The 25,387-nt window shown below is 40.6% G+C and overlaps 1 protein-coding gene and 1 pseudogene across 1 annotated transcript in view; both read right to left on the bottom strand.

Annotated features, from left to right (window-relative positions):
• Nucleotides 1-7,297: 7,297 nt before the first annotated feature.
• The window catches only part of CPA6 (carboxypeptidase A6), a 332,789-nt gene continuing 314,699 nt past the window's right edge, over nucleotides 7,298-25,387 (bottom strand). The window contains exons 9-11 of the mRNA XM_032759610.2: nucleotides 20,019-20,221; nucleotides 13,974-14,058; nucleotides 7,298-7,951 (exon numbers count right to left, since the gene is read on the bottom strand). Of these exons, the coding sequence (XP_032615501.1) occupies nucleotides 7,764-7,951; nucleotides 13,974-14,058; nucleotides 20,019-20,221 (476 nt within the window). The 3' untranslated portion in view covers nucleotides 7,298-7,763. The remainder of the gene's footprint in view (nucleotides 7,952-13,973; nucleotides 14,059-20,018; nucleotides 20,222-25,387) is intronic.
• LOC116813215 (large ribosomal subunit protein uL11-like) lies at nucleotides 8,803-9,421 on the bottom strand (annotated as a pseudogene).

Genomic DNA, 25,387 nt, shown 5'->3' with positions numbered 1-25,387 from the left:
ATACCATCTGTATCTACTACATGGTTATATTACTGTGTAAATAACATTATATTATTTAATTTGGACTTTTTTTGTGGTCAGTTCCCCAAAAGGCGGGTAAATATCAAAGGAAAAACTTAAAGGGTAAAAATATGCAAGCTTGCATGTCTGTTGCTGTATGTGCGCACAAGCATAAACGATTTAAAAATTTTGGACTACAGTCCAGGCCTGGCTGTGTGGCACACTGCCAGAATAGGAAACATGACATCCCCTTTCCTATTTATAGGCTTGAAGCTATGGGTATGGTTTAGGTCTGGAAATGACCTGCTGCCTGAGGGCCTGGAAAATGAGTGCATGATCACATACCTGGCCTTCAGTGGACAGGTAGACTGCATGTCCCTGACTGGTGCTGAAGAAGCAGGAAAAGCAAAACGACTGCAAACAAGGACGAGATGTACCTTGCACATCAGTAGAGAAGGGATAGACACAGCTATGAAATGATAAATGTAGGGTGTACTAATCCTCCTGAATAGTTAGAAATTGTTTCCTGTGGTTGTTAAGCAATTATCCCCTGCTCAAAGGTGCCTTCGGTGCAGAGGGTTAAAATTCTTTTTTTTTTTTCTTTCTTTTTGAGACGGAGTCTCGCTCTGTCGCCCAGGCTGGAGTGCAGTGGCGCAATCTCTGATCTCTGCTCACTGCAAGTTCCGCCTCCCGGGTTCACGCCATTCTCCTGCCTCAGCTCCCGAGTAGCTGGGACTACAGGCGCCCGCCACCACACCCGGCTAATTTTTTGTATTTTTAGTAGAGACGGGGTTTCACCGTGTTAGCCAGGATGGTTCTCAATCTCCTGACCTCGTGATCTGCCTGCCTCGGCCTCCCAAAGTGCTGGGATTACAGGCGTGAGCCACTGCGCCTGGCCTTAAAATTCTTTTATGATGTGGCATGTCAGAGCTACCTGTCCCTTTCCACAGATGACAGCATGCTAGAAGGGTTAGTTTTAGAAGGAAGAGTGGAGACAAATCCAGAGTTTGAGACCCACCTGGAATGGCAGGCAGGATGGGAGGGCTTCAGCTGCTGATGGTGATGGAGGTGGGGGAGTTTTCTGAGCAGTGGGAGACAAGAGAGGGTGCTGGTTATCCACAGGCGACAGAGAAGTTGCTAATAGAGAAGTTGCTAAATATTGATGCAAAACTTACCTTCTTTACAATTTTGCCCGTAGATTACCTTGACAGGAGGCAGTATCAATCACACTGCAGCTACTCAATAAACATTTATTGAATAAATACACAAATTCCCTTGGGACATGAATTTTTCTCTGGCAGATTGTTACATACTCAGACTGGTAAGTATATCCATAAACTATTTTAGTTTTGTTACTTTATTTATATTTGAGACAGGGTCTTGCTCTGTTGCCCAGTGCAGTGGTGTGATCATAGCGAACTGTGGCCTCTACCTCCCGGGCTCAAGTGATCCTCTTGCCTCGGCCTCCCAAAATGCTGGGATTACAGGCATGAGCCATCACACCCAGCCCTAGTTTTGATACTTTAGACTTATAAGTATAAAACTCTTATTATTCCAGAGTGCCAAATAGGGATATTTCTTCCCATGAAAGCCTGTATTTAAATGACTTTATCCTCCTTTTAGGGGAGATATTTATTGAAACAGTTTTTCTCCAAGTTGACAAATTTGTCAACAGTGGGCTATAGAAAAAAAATGAACTTCCTAATTAGCCAAGTAGCTTGTGTATCTAGTAGTTTGAGTGTTAGAAAAGTAGATCAAGGTGGAAACCTAATGATTTCCCCAGCGTCAATAAAGATCATAATCACTGAAGATCTCTGCATATTAGAAAAACATTTTCTAACTCAGTGGTGTCTCATCTGATCTGCATACTTTTACTAGACTAATATTTTTTCCTCCAGTGACAGGGCTTAGTTGCATTCTCTACCTTAAATTCTTACATATTTGTAAAATTTAGAAAACCTTGCATAGTATGGACAATGTGAGCTCAGGTTATTTGCTGCTGTTTTCCATGTTACCTCCTTTAATCCTTATAATACATCTGTGATATAGGTTTTGTTATCCCCATTTTGCAGATCAAAACCAAAGGAGGCCTCCTCTGGAGTGCAAGTTAGAGACCCAGGCCTGATAATCAGAACCTTTTCTTTTTTCTACATGAAAAGCCAAACACACACTTGTCTTATTCTGCTCTACTTTTACAAGAGGAATTACATTTGGAATTTTGAAAACGTCTATTCCATGGTTTACTCTAGGCATTTTCATTGATCTTTTGGAAACAAAATCTTACTTTTTTTTTTCCGCTTAGTGTTCTAGAACTAAAGGTGCAGATTAAAATCTATGTGATCCTGCAAAGAATGACTGGGCTAAATATAAAATTAGATAGTATGGAAAACTGAGCCATTATGTTCATATTCAACCGCTAAATGTTTTAGTAAAATATATTGAATGGGCCTGGTGCGGTGGCTCATGCCTGTAATCCCAGCACTTTGGGAGGCCGAGGTGGGCGGATCACAAAGTCAGGAGTTTGAGACCAGCCTGGCCAACATGGTGGAACCCCGTCTTTACCAAAAATACAAAAATTAGTGGGCATGGTGGCAGGTGCCTGTAATCCCAGCTACTCGGGAGGCTGAGGCAGGAGAATCACTTGAACCTGGGAGGCGGAGGTTGCAGGAGGTTGCCGCCTGGGAGCCGAGATCATGCCATTGCACTGCAGCCTGGGCAACAAGAGCAAAACTCTGTCTCAAAAAAAAAATATATATACACATATAATAAAGTCTACATATATATAAAAATATATATGTATATATACACACACACACACCATACGCCCGGCAAATGGTTCATCCTGTAATTCACATTTTAAGAGACTGAGGCATGGATGGATCGAGTCAGGACTTTGAGTATCCTACAAATGGGGAAAACCACTCTACTAAAAAACAAAAATTAAAAATTACTGGTGTATGGTATCCTGTAACCACTACTCAGGCCTAAGGCAGAAGAATTGCCTCAAACTGGAGGTGGAGGTTGCATGACCGAGATGGCACCACTACACTCTACCTGGTGACAGATGAGACTCACTAAAGTGTATACATATTTATAATGATACAGGTTGAGTATCCCTTATCCAAAATGCTGGGGATGCAGAAGTGTTCCAGATTTTGGATTTTCTTGGATTTTGGGATGTTTGTATATACATAATAAGATATCTTGCAGGATGAGACCGAAGTCTAAGTGCAAAACTTACGTGTATTTCTTATATACCTTATATGTAGATCCTGAAGGTAATCCTATACAATATTTTAAATACTTTTATGCATGAAACAAAGTTTTGACTGTGTTTTGACTGCAACTTGTCACATGAGGTCAGATGTGGAATTTTCCACTTGTGGTGTCACGTCAGTGTTCACAAAGTTTCAAATTTTTTGGGGCATTTTGGAGTTTGAATTTTCAGATAAGGGATGCTCAACCTGTACCAAAAGTTGGTGCTAGCTGATTAAGCAGAAAAGGAGGTTATTATGTGGATATTTAGGAGAGAACCAGCTCAAGCCTTAGAGTTTAGGAATAACATCCAGCTACGGGCTGCAGAACTGGCCTGATGTGTTTAACCATGGTCCCCACAACTGTCCTACAAGCACTGAGGGACACTGCTGGTGCCCCCACCCAACACTGCCATTTCCGCAGCAGCAACTTGGCCGCCGTTTTTGCCATCACAAAGATTCTGTATATCATTTCCTTCCTCAAGTTGCTCCAGTTTGTTTCCCTGAAATTTCCTATACTGATTTTTTTTAAACCTATATTGATTTCTTTTTATTGTGGTAAGAACATTTAACATGAGATCTACTCTCAAGTATTTTTAAGTGTACAATCCAGTATTATTAACTATAGGCACGATATTGTACAGTGGAGCTCTGGAACTTATTCATCTTGCATAATTGAAAATTCGACCCATTGAGTAGCAACCATCACTCTGGAACAGATTCTTACTGGGAGAGCCTAAGTCATCTGCCTGTATTTTGTAAAAGAGATCGCAGAACTACATTTTTTGGGTTCTATCTTAGCAAGGCAGGATTCTTAAAGCTTCACAGTCTTATACATGACAAAAGCATTCAAAGGTGCTAGCCACACAGAAATTATCGCAAATGTCCACTATAGTTTTTAATGTTGACAAGACTAGAATCCAAATGGTTCATCCCAAAATAACAATGCCTAGTAATTTCAAAATTTCAAATTATTGGTTTGAACACTGTAAAAACAATATATAATCTTCAGCAATGATTCCTAAAAATTCCCTTTTTTTTACACTCCTATCCAGTATCCTACAAACTGCAGCTGCCTGTGCCTCCTCCCCTCAAAGCCCCTGGGAAAGCTCCCATTCTTTGTCTAAAGATCCTCTTTCTTCCCTCCTGCTTTCCTCAGCCCTCCTCTCAATTTCCCATTGCAAAAGCTCAAGAACTGGTCTAGTAAGACAGAAGCTGCCTTGGAGGGAGGCAGAGGAAAGAGATTAAGGCCGGCAAAACTAGAATTCTCTTTAAGGGAAGGGATGGGAAAGGGAGAGACACTGGTACACTAAAAGCTTGTAACTAGTCATAGGATGGACACTTTTATTAGTGATACTTAAGCACTACTTGGAATAATTGACTGGTCTTACTTAAAAGATGCAGAATGCTGTCAGATCTGGGGTTGAAATGTTGATTGTAGTTCCAAGTGTCTTCTATAGGAAAACAGCTTGGCTAAAGATAATAAATAAAAAGGAGCAGACTCACAGGTATTTTAAAGGAAAGACAAAGACTAGTGTTCACATTTATGAGTCTAAAAAGAACATTAATTTGATTTCAGGTTCCCAGTGCAGAATTAATTCTTTAGCAGTAAATTCTACTAAGAGTTACTATAAATTGTTGTCACAGATAGTTAGGTGATTCTCGGATGCTCCTAGTGAGCTCAGTGCTACCTCTTTAGGATATTCTCATGTGTCTTCCTTGATAGTTTGGGACAAGAACAATGACACTTCAAATATTCATTCTTTTATGAAATTTTGTTGACCCTGACACAAAGCCATTAAACTGTCTACTCACGTTTACTGCTCCACCAAATGAAAACTACACAATATTTCCGATCAGCATTGCTTGAGATAGACAGCTGGATCTAAACACATCCAGCAACACAATTTCTGCTTAGCAGATATCAGATTGTTTCCCTTAGAATACTGAATACAGCTCCAAATTACTGAAGAATTCCATCTAGGAGAGCAGGGATTTTTGTCTCTGCCAAAAGGATAGCTATCACAGAAATGCAAGAACTGAACCTAACACCAGTCATTTGGTTATTGCAAATTATTTCTTCCACTGGACTGCTGGCTCACATTCATGGAAGGGCCAGGTATTGTTGCTATCTTTCAATTCTTCCCAAATGGGGAAGAATTTACTATTGAGTCAGTTTGAAACTTAGAACATACTGTTTCGGTGTCATATGGATAGATCATGAAGCTAGCCTCTTAGTTTAACTCATAACTAAATTATAAGGTTAATAATATTCAGTGTATACGCTATAACGTTCTAAGTTGTAATTGGATGTGCTTGCCTTGCCTAGCCTGGGCTGGTAAAACAAGGATGGATGCCCTGGGCAGAGACTCCCACTGGGCATCCACTGGGGAAAGAGGAAATAGTCCTAGAAGTCATAACTGCAGAAATAGAGTCAGGGGGTGGAAAATGAGGACTTAATTAGGGTCTGCCTTAGAAGATCTTCAAGCTGCCTTATTTTCATGTGCATTATTCAGATGTCTGAGCAGTTCCTGGTGCAATGTGTTTTGTGAAATATATTAGGCATTCAGTGCAGCTGTTTCCAGGTTTATTATGCAATATTCTGATTCATGAAAATATTGCATTAAATACAATCACTCATGTAATTACTGTGCTTAATCTACAGCATACTTTAATTAACACTGCACAGAATTCTGATTTAATCAATTAGATTTGATCTACTGCAACTTAGCTGTAAATACTTTTTATGATACAGCAGCCCAAAATAATTATTGAGACCTAGGGTAATATACAACTCTAAAACTAACACATTGCCTATGTTGAAAAGAGCGCATCATAATTTGAACTATAATTTGATTATTTACAAAAGTAAACTATAAAGAGTAGATCATTCCGTTTCCAATAATAGCCTATTAAAAAAATCTCATTGGGAGTGTTAGAACTTAAAAAATATGTTTTATTTTTTAAAGAGTAAACTCAAGCAAGAGTCACTGCTTTCTGACTGTGTAAATAGTCTTATTAACATCAATATCTCATGATGTTTCTTAATGTTATAGGTTAAATTTTATCTCCCCCTTCCCCACAAAGAGATACATTGAAGTTTTAACTTCCAGTACCTCTGAATGTAGGGTCATTGCAGATGTAGTTAGGAATGAGGTCATACTAGAATAAGGTGGGACCATGATCCAATATGACTGTTGTCTTTCTAAGATGAATGTGAAGGCAGAAACACACAAAGAGAAGGACATATAAGTCCAAGGCAGAGATCAGTGTTTTGTAGCTGCAAGCCAAGGAACGCTAAGGACTTCTGGTAACCAACCAGAAGCTAGGAAGAGGCAAGGGAGGGGTTCTCCTACAGCTTTCACAGCAAACACGGCCCCACTGACATCTTGATTTTGGATCACAGGTATAATTGTGATTGGGATCACTTTGCCTGGCCTAAAATATGATATTTTGTCTGGAAGTTTTAGTTATTTCCAGCAGTCTAGATACCTATCTTGTCATTGCCTTATAAATGGAAGTCTATGATTTTAAATATATTTCTAAGCCTCAATTTCCTCATTTGAAAAATGAGGACAGTTTATACCTCATAGTATTGTAGTATTGTGGGGAATAATTGAGATGATTAGTACAAAGCTCTTAATTCTGTGCCTGTACTTCAATTAATGTTTACTTATTTTTTTTAAAAATGGCATTATCAGAGTCTAAACATACGTTGCTCTATCTTGCTGTATTTTTATTCATATATGGCACACCTAATTCCAGGAAATGAAGATGTGAATAATCTAAGGTTCTAATAAATTTTATGTTATATATATATGAGACGGAGTATCGCTCTGTCGTGCGATCTCAGCTCACTGCAACCTCCGCCTCCTGGGTTCAAGTGATTCTCCTGCCTCAGTTTCCTGAGTAGCTGGGACTACAGGCGTGCGCCACCACGCCCAGCTAATTTTTGTATTTTCAGTAGAGACGGAGTTTCACCATGTTGGCCAGGATGGTCTTGATCTCTTGACCTCATCATCCGCCCGCCTCAGCCCAAATTGCTGGAATTACAGGTGTGAGCCACCGCACCCAGCCTATGTTTATTATATTAAGAAACATAGTTGGTTTTTTCCATTTCATAATTTTCCATTTCCAGTGAGAACCAAGTAATTAAACATCATTATTAGCCTAGATCTTAACTGAGAACATGAGATTTATTGAAGGGAAATCCTCAATTAATACGAACATTTCTTGAGAAATGGGAAATTTGAAAACATTCCCTCCCACCGTAATCAAATAAGACTCTAAAAGGATAGAAAATGGATGCTTTTTCTTATAACAAACTAGGCTATGCCCCGTTTTTTACTGTTTTCTATTGCCACAAAGTCAAATTGCGTGGGGTCTTTTTAAAGTCCATAGACATGTTCACTCTAAGCAGCTGCCCTTCTCTTTGAAAACAATTTCTATCCAGGGCCAAGTAGGCCTTGCTCAGAATCCTATGGCAGTTGACCTGAGCCTTGGGCTGTCTCAGGGACATTTCTTTAGCAGGTGCATTGTGATATTTTTCACAGCCAGCATAGTTTCTGTACAGGTGGGTTTGATGAGCACCTCTGGGAGTAAAAATCCAAAATATCCAGTGTCACGTAGTTCGAAAGCAAATGCATAAGGTATTCCATTTTTGTAGGCCCAGTCCATTGAGCTACCAGAGCTCACATCTAAAAGTTAAAACAAAAAAAAGATTAGCCTCACTAAAGAGTCAGTATAATTTTCTAAATGTATATACTGTAAAGTATCCGCTTATTAAGCTTTACTAAATCCTTCCAATTAAATGCTGTTTCAATAAGAATGATTTAACAGGAGTTCCTTGGCATCTGGTGCATGGAACTTATAAATCATCCCTTCAACCATCTTTAAGGATCCAGTTTATGTGTGAATGCCTTACCAGCACGAAGACTTCAAAATTTCTCAACCTCAATTCCAAAAACGTTTATGTTCATCCCCACTTTATTCACCTAAAAACAACCTATACTGGGAACTCTTTTTGTTTTTAATTATCACTCAGTTCTTCTCCACTTCAGTGTCTAGAATATCGAAATTGTATTCCCAGAAATGTCTTTTTTTTTGAGACGGAGTCTCCCTCTGCCACCCAGGCTGGAGTGCAGTGTCACAATCTTGGCTCACTGCAACCTCCGCCTCCTGGGTTCAAGTGATTCTCCTGCCTCAGCCTCCTGAGTAGCTGGGATTACAGGCCCGTGCCACCATGCCTAGCTAATTTTTGTATTTGTAGTAGAGACAGGGTTTTACCATGTTGGCCACGATGGTCTTGAACTCCTGGGCTCAACTGATCCTCCCGCCTTGGCCTCCCAAAGTGCTGGGATTACAGGCGTGAGCCACTGTGCCTGGCCCCAGAAAACCTCCTTATTTCTTCCACCTCCGTGTTTCCACTCGGGCTTAACCTATTCTGTGCTTTTACTTAGATTGGTATTTTCCAGATTCCTCCATTTTCTTGTAGTTTCATTTGATTCTCTAGTTGGCCATGGTCAATTATTTTGTTTTTTTCTTTTTTTTTTTTTCACCAGTTGTCAAACGATCCTTTATTTAAATATTTTCCTTTGTGCTTAACTGGCTGGGCATTCCACAGCACCACTGTTGATGTCATCTATGATGTCATGAGGGTGGCGGCCATCAACATTACAGCCCACAGCCTGGGCAGTCCCCAAGATCTCTTTAATGGTTCCAGAGAGTTCTCTGGCTAAGGATCAGTGCCGCATCTGTCGAGCAATGTTGACGATCTCATCAAAAGTGATATTCCCACTGTGTTTAATGTTTTTCTGTTTCTTTCTGTCTCTTGGTGGTTCCTTGAGGGCTTTGATGATCAGGGCAGAGGCAGAAGGCACCACCTCAGTCTGGGCCTGTCTGTTCTGAATGGTCAGTTTCACTGTAATCCTCAGGCCCTTCCAGTCACCTGTTGCCTTGGCAATGTCATCACCAACCTTTTTTGGAGACAGACCCAGGGGGCCGATCTTGGGGGCCAGGGCAGAAGTGGCACCGACTTCACCTCCGGTGCACCTCAGGTATACGACTTTGATCTTGTTGGGGTCGAACTTTGGCGGCATGATGGAGGCGGCTGGTGTCGGATGAACCTGGATTCGGGACGACCGAAGAAAGTTGCACCTTGGCCTCCTCCGAGCCGAAAGCCGAGAGCCATGGTCAATTATTTCACTGAATTTCTCTCCAGACCCTCAACATGCCTCATTCCTGTCCTTTTCCTGCTTTTGTTTGGCTTATCCTCAATCCCTGGCCCAGTTTCTCTGCTTCCACTGTGCCTCTAGGGAGCTAGAGAAAGTCTTTGCTGAGTAGAGGTACTATAAAGTCACACTACCTCATTACTGAAGTCTTTTTCTGCCCCCATGCTGCTGTAGGTTCCTTTTCTAGTTCTCTACTTACTGAAACTTTCCCATTCTCTTCTCATCTTCACTTTACACTGTCCCCACTACTCTAGATCAGGGGTCCCCAACCCCCAGGCCACAGACTGGTACTGGTATGATCTATAAGTTCCATGCACTGGTACTGGTCCGAGGCCTGTTAGGACTTGGGCTGCACAGTGGGAGGTGAGTGGTGGGTGAGCCAGTGAGGCTTCATCTGTATTTACAGCCACTCGCTATCGCTTGCATTACTACCTGAGCTCTGCCTCCTGTCAGATCAGTGGCAGCATTAGATTCTCATAGGAACATGAACCCTATCGTGAACTGCACATATGAGGGATCTAGGTTGTGCACTCCTTAGAAGAATCTTATGCCTGATGATCTGTCACTGTCTCCCATCACCCCTAGATGGGACTGTCTAGTTGCAGGAAAACAAGCTCAGGGCTCCCGATGATTCTACATTATGGTGAATTATTTCATTATATATTACAATGTAATAATAATGGAAATAAAGTGCACAACGAATGTAATGCATTTGAATCATCCTAAAATCATCCTTCCCCCCACCCCACCCCTGTCTGTGGAATAATTGTCTTCCATGAAACCAGTCTCTGGTGCCAAAAAGGTTGGGGGCCACTGCTGTAGATGATTGCCCCATTGCCTCCTCTACCGACATTAGAGCCCTCTGACCTTCCCCCTTTGAGCTCAGAGGAAGAAATGCTCCCTGTCTTTTACATGCGTCACCACTTGATACTGTTGGTTATTGTCGTCTCTGGTAGTAAAAGGCCCTTCTCCATGACTTTGTGTTATTAATTATGCATCTGCATTGGCCAAAGTACTCAAGGACCCCTTTCCTATAGCACTTCCTTCACATTATCCTATCATATGCCCTTCGTTACCCTCTTCTTTTTCCTCTTTTCTTTTGCTTTAGAACCCAAGGGAGAACCTATATATACTGTGTCCACATCCTCAAACACTTTCAATCTGGCTATTGCCTCTACCCGTGTATTAAACCTTCTTTTTGAAGATTACCAATGACCGCAGGCCTAGCCTCTTTTTCTGTTTTTTTTTTTTGTTGTTGTTGTTGTTTTCGCCTCAGATTCCACTTTTAATGTCTCCACAGCCTTTAACACAGCTGACAAGCCCTCTGGCTACTCTCTCCTTCTGGCTCCTGTGACCTCACACTCTCTAGCTTTTCAGCACAGAGTTGAAAGCAGGGAACTAGAGGTAGCCTGCAGCCTGGGCTGTATCTGATCCTACCACATAGTGGGTAACTTCTCTGTGCCTCAGTCTCCCTTTTTGAAAAAGAGACTGATAATACAGTACCTGCATAGCATAGGGTTGTTGGGAAAATTAGATAAAGTAATAAATCACTTGAAAATACTCAAGATATATTAACTTATTATTTTGCCTCTTTATACCCCCAAGTGCATATGTAGTTTTTGGTCTAACAGGCTTTTAATAATCATTCATTAAATGAATAAATGTTTCATGGAAAAATCTTTGTATACATTTTTCCTGAAATTTATATAATCCAGCTTGAGATAATCCTATTATTATTATTACTATTAAATTTTCAAAGCATGGTCATTTACTCAAAAAATAACGCTTTTATGCTATTTTTCCTAGGACAAGTTAGGATGGAATTATTATTGTTATTTTTTCTTGAGATGGTGTCTCCCTCTGTCACCCAGGCTGGAGTGCAGTGGTGTGATCTCAACTCACTGCAACCTCTGTCCCCCTGGTTCAAGAGATTCTCCTGCCTCAGTCAACTGAGTAGCTGGGATTACAGGCGCATGCCGCCATGCCCAGCTAATTTTTTGTATTTTTAGTAGAGACGGGGTTTCACCATGTTGGCCAGGCTGGTCTCGAACTCCTGCTCAGGTGATCCACCCACCTCGGCCTTCCAAAATGCTAGGATTATAGGCATGAGCCACCGTGCCAGGCCAGAGATGGAATAATTATGTAAAGATGACAATTAAAATGACTCTGCTGTTTCTCAGATTCCCTTTGCTTCAGTTAAGGACAGAAAATAGGCTGTGGCTTCAGTGTCCCTTTGGTTAGGGTACACTGGAACTACAAATAGTAGTCATAGTAGCCAAGTTGGAGACAACATGTGCCAACAGTTACATCACAGTGATGTGACAGCCTCATTTCTTCTTCTTTTTCTTTTTTTTTTGAAACAGAGTCCCGCTCTGTCACCCAGGCTGGAGTGCAATGGCACCATCTCGGCTCACTGCAATCTCTGCTCCTGGGGTTCAAGAGATTCTCCTGCTTCAGCCTCCTGATTAGCTGCGATTACAGGCACCCCCTACCTCTGCCTCCCTGGTTCAAGCGATTCTCCTGCCTCAGCCAACTGAGTAGCTGGGATTATGGGTGCATGCCGCCATGCCCGGCTAATTTTTGTCTTTTTAGTAGATAAGGGGTTTTGCCATGTTGGCCCGGCTGGTCTAGAACTCCCGACCTCAGATGATCCACCCGCTTTGGCCTCGCAAAGTGCTAGGATTACAGACGTGAGCCACTGCGTCTGGCCAACAGCCTCATTTCTATGGTAATAGATTGTTCTCAGTAAATGTAATACTCTGACTGTGCCGCTATACGAAGTTGAAAAGGTAAATGGTTAGTAGGGTTAAAAAAAATTAATGTTTAAAAATTGTTTATATATATTATGTTGGCATTAATTGGTAATATGATTTTTTAAATACAGCTTTTTTTTTCCCTTTCAAGGTGGCCACTGAAAAACAGTTCTAAAAAGGTCAACATGAGACCAATGATCATGGACTTTGAAAAAACAAACAAAACTATTGATACTCCTGACATTCTCATTATTAGAATAAACTTATTTGTCAATGTTAATTGACAAACCAAGTGTTTGTTCTGAAGGCTGAAGAAAGTGAGTGGTAAAACATTAGGAATACAGTGATAGGTAGATTAAAGAAGTCAAGGAGAACTTTGCTACCTTAATCAGAAGCATAATCAGATGTCACTACCTACGCATATACATACAACATGTGTGTGTTTACCTTCATTTGCACACACAGACATTCATACATACATGATTTCTCAGTAGATTTTCCAAGTCATATAGTGAATAAATTTTAGAGTTTAAAAGGCCCTGAATCCAATTCTTGTTACAGTTGTGGAAACTGAGGCCCAGGATTAATAAATATCTTGGCCTGGTTGACAGACCTGGCAGAATTAGGACTAGAATGCACATATTATGATTCTTTGTCTAAGTTCTTGCCGTATACCCACTTGCAAGGACATGCCATCCCCAAATAAGCCAGATTGATATGTTAATTGTTGAAAACATTGGAGATTGTAGTTTCAGAAAGGGTGAGCTGACTTGTTTCTTCCTGCATGCAGCAAACAGTAAAGATTCCTTGAGGAGGGGTATTCTCACTATAAGAAGGGTGAGAAAAGAGCCCTTTATCACCACAGACTTGGAATTCAAGGCTGTAATGGACCTAACAACAAAGTAACCCTTATCTTCCATTGGTTTTACATACCCCCTATTTATTTCCTAGTGACTCCCCTAGAAAATTTACTGCCCTTAGCCAGAATTTTTTTGTCCTGTTATTTATTGTCAAATTTATTGTTCCTTGTCCAAAAAGTATAAAATCATCTTGCTTTGGCCACTTCTTTGGACTTCACTCTGTTATGAAGATCCTCTACACATAGAATTAATAAAATTTGTATGCTTTTCTCTTGTTTAACCTGCCTGGTGTCAATTTGGTTTCTAGATCCAGCTGAAGAACCTACTTGGAGGGAAAGATGGGAGGTGAGGGGGGGTTGGAAGTGATCTCTGGCTCCGCTATACATTTTTCTTCATGTAAAAAAAGAAATACTTTTAAATCATCTTTTAAGGGATAATTCAATGGAAGGTGCTACATAAGAAACAGCATTTCATAACAAGAACGGTGGCAGAAAGGAGTAAAAGGGAAGCAGTTGTAGGGCCGAAACATTTACTTCATTATCTTTCGAAGGCCCGTTTCCACCCTTGTAGTAGGTAGAATTGCTTAAGGAGCCCATTTTGGTATGTTCTACTGTCATAAGCTCTCAAATGAGCTTGTAGTCGTTACTGCACGCTTAGCATATTCTCTGCTTTGAATTTGTTTAAATGGGTACAGTGATTTCTGTCAAGCTGTGTAAAACTAATCAGATATAAACTCCTTCTATTTTCCTCAGCTAATTTGACAGTCAAAATTTTCACTTTAGGGAGAACACACTTTCTCCCTTCTAAAAGGAAGTCGTGATACAGGATCTTGGTTCAAGAGAGAGGATTCTGACACAATGTACGCAGGAAACTTACACAATGTTGTGGAGGCTGGTCCATGTCTGTATCTTACCCCGTATACTGACTGAAGTGCATTCACAGCTTTATAAGCTGCAGATTCCTATGAGGGAAAATGGAGACATTTTATATATTGTTGCATTGAAACTTTTAGATACACTGCTATGTTGTTTGAGCCTTATCGATCATCAACAGATGCCTTCATTGGTTAAGATCTATATTCATTAATAATATTATGTTACTCTTATGTCACACGCTACATTTTGCAACATATTTCAGAACACATCATTTCATTGATCTCACAACAAACCAGTGATCAATAATATTTTCATTTTATAGATGAGAGAAGGAAGGCTCAGCAAGGTTAAATGGGTACGCAGAGTGGTTGAGCTAAGTACTCATATTTTCTGAGGCTGACTTAGTGTTCTGTTCCTTGACTTTAGCTCAAGGACAACAATTTCTTTCTTTTTTTTTTGGGCAGAGTCTCGCTCTGTTGCTCAGGCTGGAGTGCAGTGGCGCAATTTCAGCTCACTGCAACCTCTGCCTCCTGGGTTCAAGCGATTCTCCTGCCTTAGCCTCCTGAGTAGCTGGGACTACAAGTGCGTGCCACCACGCCTGGCTAATTTTTTGTATTCTTGGTATACATGGGGTTTCACCGTGTTAGCCAGGATGGTGTCGATCTCCTGGCCTTGTGATCGGTCCACCTTGGCCTCCCAAAGTGCTGATATTACAGACATGAGTCACCGCACCCGGCCAGGGATACCTATTTCTATAAGTTACAAAATACTTGGCCGGGCAGGGACCATGTCAGTCTCAGTCACAGCTCACAACCAGTACTTAGCAATGTGCCTGTATACAACAGATGCTTGATCAATATTTCTTACATGAATGTTGAATAAGCATAAATCTGAAAGTATTAAGATAATCACATTGATTCTTAAGTATATATTTCACTGGGTATGTACAAGGTATTTAGAACACATCTGAATCAACTAAGAAACCCTTTAATTCAGTAAGAATGACTTCTCTTAATGCTATGTGCTTATCCTCACTGGGAATGGAAACAACTTCAGAATGCTCATGACTTCTAAGGTTACATATGCCTCCCACAGATCTTAGACAGGTACTGCTAAGAGGCAGAAAGTCTAAGGTGGAACTTTTCCTAAGAATGGCAAAAATTAGGAAAAATATTCAACACAATCGAAATACTAAAAGATGGATATTCTAACATGAACTAGAATGATACTCACTATCCTTTAAATATGGTATAAAAACACTGGTTTCAACAAGGAGTTAGAGAAGTATTATATGACAAATGAGAGGAAAAGAAGTATGTTGAAACCAGAATACAACTCTCCCATTTCAACTTGCTTATGAATAATTTAATACTTAAATTGAAGCACACCGGACAACATGGTGGTGTGTGCTGGACTGAGTTTCAGGTTGCTGTCCTCATTCAGCTCAGAAATGCATGAGGCAGTATTTGCAGCAAATGCCACCATTTGTGGATATTCAGGGACCAGGCTCCAGAAGCTGGCAGACTGTTTACTATTGATCTCACTGATGATGACATTCTTCTCATGGGAGCCAACAGAAAAGGAATATAAACACCATAATTAAATACCTTTATGGAGATTGTTCTAAGATTTTAACATCTTCTCCAACGGTCTCAGCAATATTCCATGGCAAGGGCAGATATTTCTACATTTAGAAGATTACTGCATTCTGCTAGTGAGGGAAATTTGTTTCTCATTATTTAGGCTGACTAAACTCAAGGGCAAAAAAATCTAAGAAAAAAAAGATAATCACTTTGCCTATTTACACAAAGGAGATGCACAGTTTTAGCCTTTTGAACTCACTGCACCTCTGCCACTTGGGTACTGGTGCATGTTGACTAGGGTTTAGATGTGATCTCTCCACAAAAATAAAAACTTCATCATTTTTTCCAAGAATTATTTTCCGGGGGGCCACAGCTAGACACCTATTTGAAAGGACTGATTTAAGTGATCCCTCTTTTCTCTACTGTATCCTGTTTCCAATTGTCAAAAAGTACCTAGGCATCAGTTATTGGTCTTCAGCTAAGGAAATTGTATATATATATATGTGTGTGTGTGTGTGTGTACATATGTGTATATATGTATACATGTGTATATATGTGTATGTGTATATATGTGTATATATGTGTGTGTGTGTGTGTGTATATATATATATATTTTTTTTTTTTAGACAGAGTGTTGCTCTTGTTGCCCAGGCTGGAGTGCAATGGCGTGATCTTGGCTCACTGCAACCTCTGCCTACCAGGTTCAAGCAATTCTCCTGCCTCAGCCTCCCAAGTAGCTGGGATTACAGGCACCCACGACCAGGCCTGGCTACTTTTTTATTTTTAGTAGAGATGGGGTTTCACCATGTTGGCCAGGCTGGTCTCAAACTCCTGACCTCAGGTGATCTGATCTGCCTGCCTTGGCCTCCCAAAATGGTATCTATTTTTATTTAAATATTTCCATATTTAAAGCAACTTAATGACTTAAAAAACGTTGCCAGAAATACCAAATCTTACATATTGATGAAATGTTTTTAGACAATTTTAATCAAATTTAATGGTTTTTGCTTAACATTCAGGGATTGTCTAGTTCCTGAGAATTATAATCATGATTTTAGTGACCAAGCTTATGATTAACACTCTCCAGGATTTCTCAACAATGGCATTGTTGACATCTTAGACTGAATAATTCTTTGCTGTGGGTTCTGTCCTGTGCACTGTAGGGTGTTTAGCACCATACTTGGCCCATACCTGCTAGATGCCAGTAGCATCCCCCCACCCTGTTGTGCCAATCAAAAATGTCTCTAGACATTGCCAGATGTCCATGGGGAGGCAAATTCATCCTGTTTTTTTTTCCTTTGAGACAGGGTCTCACTCTGTCACCCAGGCCGGAGTGCAGTAGCATAACCTTAGCTTACTGTAACCTCTGCCTCCTGGACTCAAGCAATCCTCTCACCTCTGCCTCCTGAGTTGCTGGGACTACAGGTATGCACTACTATGCCTGGCCAGTTTTTAAAAATATTTTGTAGGGATGAGGTCTCACTATGTTACCTAAGCTGGTCTTGAACTCCTGGGCCCAAGCAATCCTCCAGCCTGGGCTTCCCAAAGTGCTGGGATTATAGGCACTAATGATCCATTTTATGCCACATGTTCCAATCCAAGACAAAGGAAAATAGGCTTAACTTAAGGTGGGAAGATAAAATATGAAGAACATTCTCATATGATAATTGTTTTTTTTTTTTTTCAGATGGAGTCTCACTCTGTTGCCCAGGCTGGAAGGCAGTGGTGCCATCTTGGCTCACTGCAAACCTCCACCTCCCAGGTTCAAGTGATTCTCCTGCCTCAGCCTCTCAAGTAGCTGGGACTACAGGTGTCCACTGCCAGGCCCGGCTAATTTTTGTGTTTTTTATTTTAGAGATGGGGTTAAACCATGCTGCCCAGACTGCTCTCGAACTCCTGTCAGCTTGGCCTCCCAAAGTGCTGGGATTACAGGTGTCAGCCACTGTGCCCAGCCCTCATACAATAATTTTTATATATTATATAGTCCACATCATCTGTTGTGTGAATATAAACAGACACAGTGCCCACGTAAAAAAACTCTGAACATTTGCCTATAGGAATACTGTGATACAAATTGTTAGGGTGCCGGGCCAACAAAAACAACAGCTATAGCAGCAGCAGCAACAAAAATAAAGTCTATTTGACCTGCACAGCAGCTAAAGAATAGCAGTATAGAATATAATTATCACTTTTACAGTAGTTCTAAAGAGGGGGAATTTGCTTAGAATTCTTGGAATGCCAAGAACAAAATTCTCTTTTTGGACAGAATAAAAGTCTTCCCCAGGTCCTCCACAAGTCTTAGACATCTAGATCAGAATTTCCTAAAACCCCAAGCAATTGGTGCAGGATTTGGAGTTCAAGGTGTAGGGAGAAAGGGAATGATTCTCTTTAATAAAATTTTAAATTCAAGTATAACATTGTGGTATAATAAAAAATAAATATTTGGTCCTTGTCCTGGTTCTTGGCACACGGTTTCTAAAAATTCCTGGAATCTCCAGAGTGCTAAGGTGTCTTTTGGATGGTAATGAGATGACTTGGGGCTGGAGGCCCCTAAGTAGCTTCAGGATGCAGGGTGCTGCCAGAAAGACCAAACTGTGATTAGAGAGTTGGAACTTTTAGCTCCATCCTTCACCCTCTGAGGAGGAGAGAGAGGCCAGAGATTGAGTCCAAACTCCAATGCCTAATGATTTAATCAATTAGACCTGTGTAATGAAATCGTCATGAATACCCCTAAACAGCAGGGTTTGGAGAGCGTTTGGGTTAATGAGCACTGGATGTGCTGGGAGGTTGATGCACCCAGAGAAGGCATGGAAGCCCTGCGCCCCTTCCCCCATACATTGCCTTACGCATCTCTTCCATTTGGTGGTTCCTGAGTTGTGTGATTGATTGATTGATTGATTGATAAGACAGGGTCTCACTCTGTCTTCCTGGCTGCAGGGCAGTGGCATGAACATGACTCACTGCAGCCCTGACCTCATGAGCTCAAGTGATCCTCCTGTTCCAGCCTCCTGAGTAGCTGGGATCACAGGTGTGTGCCACCACCACGCCTGGCTAATTTTTAATTTTTTTGTAGAGATGGGGGTCTCACCATGTTGTGCAGGCTGGTCTCAAATGTCTAGGCTCAAACGATCCACCTGTCTGGGCCTCCCAGAGTACTTGGATTATAGGAGCGAGCCACTGTATCCAGCCAACTGTGTATCTTAAATAAAGAGGTGATAGTATGCAAAGCTCTTTCCTGAGCTCTGTGAATCATTCTAGTGAATCATCAAACCAGAGGTGGGCTGGCAGGAATCTGAGACTCTGCAGCCAAGTCAGCCAGGAATGTGGTTAACTTGGGAACCCCCTACTTGCTACTGGTGTCTGAAGTGAGGGCAGTCGTGTGGGACTGAGTCCTTAAACCTGTGGAGTCTGATGCTAACTCTGGGTAGTCAGTGACCAAATGGAATTAAATTGTTGGACACCCAAGTGGTGTTGGAGAAGTGGTACTGGAAAAAGGCATCACACATTTGGTGTCAAGAGGCCAAAAAAGTCCTAAAACATACACGTAGAAGAGTATACCATTTTTGAGTTGATTGCTCAACAAATGATGACAAATTTAATACATTCATGTAACCACCATCCAGGTCAAGGAACAGAACTTCAGCAGCAACCCAATTTCCTCCCAATTACTACACCCCCTCCTTTTCCCCAAATGTAAGTGCCACCTGACTTCTAGCACCGTATATTAGTTTTTCTTGGTTTTTGAACTTTATAGGCTTTTAGATGCTATAGGCTCTGAAATGACTCACTTCATGATGAATGATACCCTGTAGTGAATAGCTTGTTGGGTTTCTGATATAAGGAGAGAAAGAAACTCTGCTTTTTCATTTTTAAGTAATCTTATGCCTGAACATCTGTTCATTCTTAGTACTAACTTGTCAGATACATACCCAAAGACTTACTGGCATTAAGCAAATAGCACTTATAAATTAAAACCTGCTTTTAATTAATGAGAATCAATCTATAATTTATGAACAATTGTTTACTCAATAAAATTAATTACAGCCTTGCATACATGACCAAAGCTATGATACTAATCAAATCCACCCTGACCTTTTCTGTGTAACCTGTGCTAAGAATGTAAATAGGTTTGAAATGATTGTATTTGAGAAGCAGCACTATGGTTAAAAGCAACAGCTATGGAACTAGACTTCGGGCTGAATCCTGGCTATGAGACTTAGTAGTTGTGTGTTCTCCATATAATTACTTAATCTCTTGGCTTCTAGCTTCTTTATCTGTAAAGTGGGGATAATAAAAGCTGCCTCATATGATTGTTATTGAAGAATAAATGAATTAATACATGTAAAATACTTATTAGGATAAACACAAACATGTGTTTGCCATTATCATTAGTACTTAGAACCATCTTAGTTTCAGAAAAGCAGCATGAAGCCTGATGCACATGCACAGGGTCAAATACTTACCACACAGCTAAAATTGGGAATTGTTGCGTATTTGTAAGAATAGGGATACAGCAACATCTGAGCATATGCATGAAAGGAGAGATAAGCCCTAATGTGCTTTCTGTGTTTTCGAAGGAAGTTAGCTACAGCCTTCACTTCTGGCTCAGATTCTGGAAAAGGGCCACAGTATGTATCGTCACAAGGGTGCATAGAAGCTCCTTCATCTGCAAGTCAGAAAAGAAAATGGGGTAAGGAAGTGCAAGGGAAGAAACAAGAAACACAAATCAGCACTGTTAAGTTGTGATTTTTCTTTTATTTCTCCAAACATATGGTATTATTAAGCAATTCATCTAACTTCTCATTTATGGAAATCAGTACAAAAGTTCCAAGGTGATCGAAGTTCCCATGCACAATAGGAGGGCCTGAATAGAAACCAGGTACTGATTTTTCAACTGAACCTGCACAAACTACTCTAAAGAAATTGCTCTATCAGCTATCACTTCTAGCTGCACCTAGCAGCTAGAACAGTGGTACAGCAAGTGTTCAACAAGCATTTGTTGAATAAGTTAATGTCAGATAGAAAAGGCTAGACATATGTAAAGGTATCTGAGAAGATACAAATATTGATATAGCAAGAACATAAAGGCAGGCCAGAAATAATTTCACCAATTTCTATTTTACTTTTAGAAAAGCGCTATCCCAACTAGTTTTGTAAAACCAGGAGGCTTTTCTAGTTATCTTGGGGATCGGTTAGAGTTTAGTTATGAAATCTTCAAAACAAAATTTTAATAACTTTTGAATTAAAAATCAAACTACATAGGGTATATTTAAGAGGTCTAAGGAAGGAAGGAAGGAAAATAAGAATCACCATAACAATCACAAAGTATCATGGTTCTAAGAAAATGTGGAAATAATTAGATTTTCCATAGTTATTTGCCACATGAGGCCACTAATGTCTCTTCCCTAACTCTAGAAAATGATAATTCTCTCCATAAACTAGTAGAAAATATTTGGTGGTTCTGTGATGTAGCCTAATTCTACTGAACATGAAAAGACAGCCCAGTCCAATTGGGCTAAATCTTGAGGACCGTAAGTGTAGTTTATGCTGTAGGGAAGTCAAGAGTCGAGCGGGGGAACTTACAGCAATTGGGGTTTCCCTTCTTTGTTTGAATCTCATCCTGGAGATGCCTCAGAAGCAAGTGGGCTATAGATGGAACCCAGAATGTAATATAAAAACTATAGCTGGGCTGGGCGTGGTGTCTTATGCTTGTAATCCCAGCACTTTGGGAAGATGAGGCAGGCAGATCACGAGGTCAGGAGATTGAGACCATCCTGGCTAACACGGTGAAACCCCGTCTCTACTAAAAATACAAAAAATTAGCTGGGCGTGGTGGCGGGTCCCTGTAGTCCCAGCTACTCCGGAGGCTGAGGCAGGAGAATGGTGTGAACCCGGGAGTCGGAGCTTGTAGTGAGTGGAGCTTGCGCCACTGCACTCCAGCCTGGCGACAGAGCGAGACTCTGTCTCAAAACAAAACAAAATAAAACAAAACAAAAAAACTATAGCTGATACTCTGGAGGGAATGGAAGAAATAAAGAGAGATCTGTGGAATACGGACCTAAAGCACTGAAAAGGCGGGATCACGAACTAAACAACTAATTCTGCAGGGAGCAGAACTGATGAGCCAGAGAAAACAAGAATTTACCATAATCCTCATCAGTATTCTCAAGGGCATGTAGGAGGGCACTGGAAACAAACAGGGACAAGGAGTTATAAAAAAGGACCAACCAGATGTAGTAGAAACAAACAATTTAATTCAGGATTGAATGAGTACAGTTGATGAATGAATTAATAAGATGGAGAGTGGTTTGAAACATTCCTAGAAGGCATCGGGAAGAGTAAAGAATAGGAAAAATGACAGAAAAATGAAAGGGCATGAAAAATAAAATAAATATCAATATGTGATTAATGAGAGCCCTAGAAGGAAAGAAAAAAATAAAGTTAAATATTTGAAGAGCTGCTAATTAAAATTTCTCTACAATTTTTTTTTTTGAGGGGGAGGTGGTGATGGAGTCTCGCTCTGTCACTCAGGCTGGAGTGCAGTGGCGCAATCTCAGCTCACTGCAACCTCTGCCTCCTTGGGTTCAAGTGATTCTCCTGCCTCAGCCTCCCAAGTGCCTGAGATTACAGGCACCCTGCCACACCTGGCTAGTTTTTGTATTTTTAGTAGAGATGGGGTTTCACCATGTTGGCCAGGCTTCTCCTGAACTCCTGACCTCAAGTGATCTGCCCACCTTGGCCTCCGAAAGTGCTGGGATTACAGGCATGAGCCACTATGACTGGCTAAAAATGTCTCCACAATTAAGGAAAGATTGAATAGACTTATTGTGCACCAAACAAAAGAGATAAAGAGGAAAATATCAACACTTTGACAAATTATAGTGAAATTTAAGAAAAGAAAACAATTCTAGAGAGAAAAAGCAGGTCATTTAGAAAGGAACAAGAATTCCATTCACATTTGACTTTTCGACAGCAACATTAGAGTAATATATCCAATATTTTTATTAAAAAGGAATTTTGAATCTAGGCTTCTATATCTAGCTGAATTCTCATTGCAATGTGAGTGGAAATAACGATGTTCTCTAGCATCTAAAAGGCCTCAAAAGAATATACCATACACTGACATACTTTGCAAACATCCCTGAAGAAAGTATTCCAACAAAATAATGAGTAACTCCAGAGAGCCTACTCTACATATCTCATATCTACAGAGAGATATGAGAATTGCAGGTTAGTAAGCAACTTAGCAACATCTGCTGTCTAAATAAGCAATATCCAAAGGGGGGGGGGGCAAAGTATAATGATGTAGGTACCAAATCCTGGGAGACAACAAATTGATGGAAAAATAAAGAGGGAGGTGGGCAGGGAAGGCAAAAGCATGCTAAATTGTTGGTCTATTTTGAAAAGATAATATAGATATTGATTAAATTTAGAATTTGATGGAAAAAAAAAAACCTAAGTATGAGTCTTAAGCTAGGAATAACCACCAGAATAAGAAAAATAGAACACAAACTTCACAACTAAAGGAAGTAACTTTGAACCATTTAATAGAAAGTAGTAAAGAAGGAAAAAAGAAAAAAGAAGAAACAGGGCCATCTTCAATGGCTTACACCTGTAATCCCAGCACTTTGGGAAGCCGAGGATGGAGGATTGCTTGAGGCCAGGAGTTTGAGACCAGCCTGGCCAACATAGTGAGGTCCCATCTCTACAAAAATTTTTAAAAATTAGCCAGGTATGGTGGCACACACCTGTAGTCCTAGCTACTTGAAAGGCAGAGGCAGGATCGCCTGAGCCTGGGAGTTTGAGGTTACAGTGTGTTGTGATGGTGCCATTGCATTCTAGTCTGGGTGACAGAGCAATACCTTCTTTCTTAAAAGAGGCTGGGCATGGTGGCTCATGCCTGTAATCCCAGCACTTTGGGAGCCAAGGCGGGTGGATCACTTGAGGTAAGGAGTTTGAGACCTGCCTGGCCAACATGGTGAAACCCTGTTTCTACTAAAAATACAAAAAAATTAGCCAGGTGTGGTGGTGCATGCCTTTAATCCCAGCTACTTGGGAGGCTGAGGCAGGAGAATCACTTGAACCCAGGAGGCAGAGGTTGAAGTGAGCTGAGATCATGCCATTGCACTCCAGCCTGGGCGATAAGAGCAAGACTCTGTCTCAAAAAAAAAAAAAAAAAAAAAGAAAGAAAGAAAAGAAACACTAGAAAACAGAGAACAGGAATATAGGAATTAAGATGGCAGAAATAAGTCTTAAAGTAACAGTGATTATGAAGAATGCTAATAGGTGAAACTAATTGATCAAATGACTGATTTTATTTTATTTACTTATTTTTTATCTCCGATCCTGTGGAAAATGATTTAAAAAATTATGTTTAATAGAGATGAGGTCTTGCTATGTTGCCCAGGCTGATGTTGAATTCCTGAGCTCAAGTAATCCTTCCACCTTGGATTCCCAAAATATTGAGATTACGGGCATAAGCCATAGTGCCTGGCCTGATGTTTTCATATAGAAAAATAAAAATAAAGAAGATCCATAGAAAAAATGTGTGTAAGTAGATATTCCAGATGTTTACTTTTAGTATTGTGGCAGCCTTGGTATTTATATTAGTTTCCTAAGGCTGCCATAACACATTACTACAAACTAAGCCACTTAAAATAACAGAAATTTATTCTGTTACAGTTCTTGAGGCTAAAAGTCTGAAATCAAGGTGTCAGCAGGGCCATCCACCTTCTGAATGCTCTAGGGAAGAATCCTTCCTTGCCTCTTCCTAGCTTTGGTGGTTCTTGGCAATCCTTGGCATTTCTTGGTTTGTGGATGCATTCCAGCCATCTATCACTTAAAGAAAGACATATGTTCTGAGGCCAGGTATGGTGACTCACGCCTGTAATCCCAACACTTTGGGAGGCTGAGGCGGGCGGATCACTTGAGGTCAGGAGTTTGAGACCAGCCTGGCCAACGTGGTAAAACTGTGTCTCTACTAAAAATACAAAAATTGGCAGGGCATGGTGACACACACCTGTAATCCCAGCTACTCAGGAGGCTGAGGTGTGAGAATCGCTTGAACCTAGGGGGTGGAGTTTGAAGTGAGCCAAGATTATGCCACTGTACTCCAGCCTGGGTGGCAGGGAAAGACCCTATCTCACAAAATAAAAAATAAAAAATAATGTGTTCTGAGAAATACATCATTAGACAATTTCATCAGTGAGCAAATATCATAGAATGTACTTACGCAAATGTAGATGGTGTAGCCCATTGCTCTAGGCTATAAACCTATACAGTATATCGTTCTACTAAATACTATAGGCAATTATAACAAGATGATAAATATTTGTGTATCTAAACATGGAAAAGGTAGAGTAAAAATACAGTATTATAATCTTATGGGGCCTCTGACATATATACAATCACTGTTGACTAAAACATTGTCATGTGGTGCATGACTATACTCCAGTCTTTTCTTGTATGTTCACATGGCTTTCTTCCCTGTGTGTTTCTCTGTGTGTCCTCTCTTCTTATTATAAGGACAACTCACTGAATTTAACTAATTACTTCCACAAATAACCTTTTTCCAAATAAGGTCATATTCCAAGGTTTCATTGGATATGAATTTGGGGGGAACACAATCCCACCACAGTTTTGAGGAATTATCCTATTGTGGAAAAACTAGATCCTGTCTAGGATACTTTCTCTGAGACACTGTTTATCTTGTAAGAAGTAGAGAAGTCTCCAAGACACCTGGATAAAAGATCAACTTAAAAAATTCAATAGTGTTCGGCCGGGCGTGGTGGCTCAAGCCTGTAATCCCAGCACTTTGGGAGGCCGAGGCGGG

The sequence above is a fragment of the Hylobates moloch genome, unplaced genomic scaffold (genome assembly GCF_009828535.3).
Source record: "Hylobates moloch isolate HMO894 unplaced genomic scaffold, HMol_V3 SCAFFOLD_9, whole genome shotgun sequence".
Classification (NCBI taxonomy): Eukaryota; Metazoa; Chordata; class Mammalia; order Primates; family Hylobatidae; genus Hylobates; species Hylobates moloch.
The sequence above is the reverse complement of the archived record's forward strand: the minus strand, read 5'-3'. Positions and strand labels throughout refer to the sequence as shown.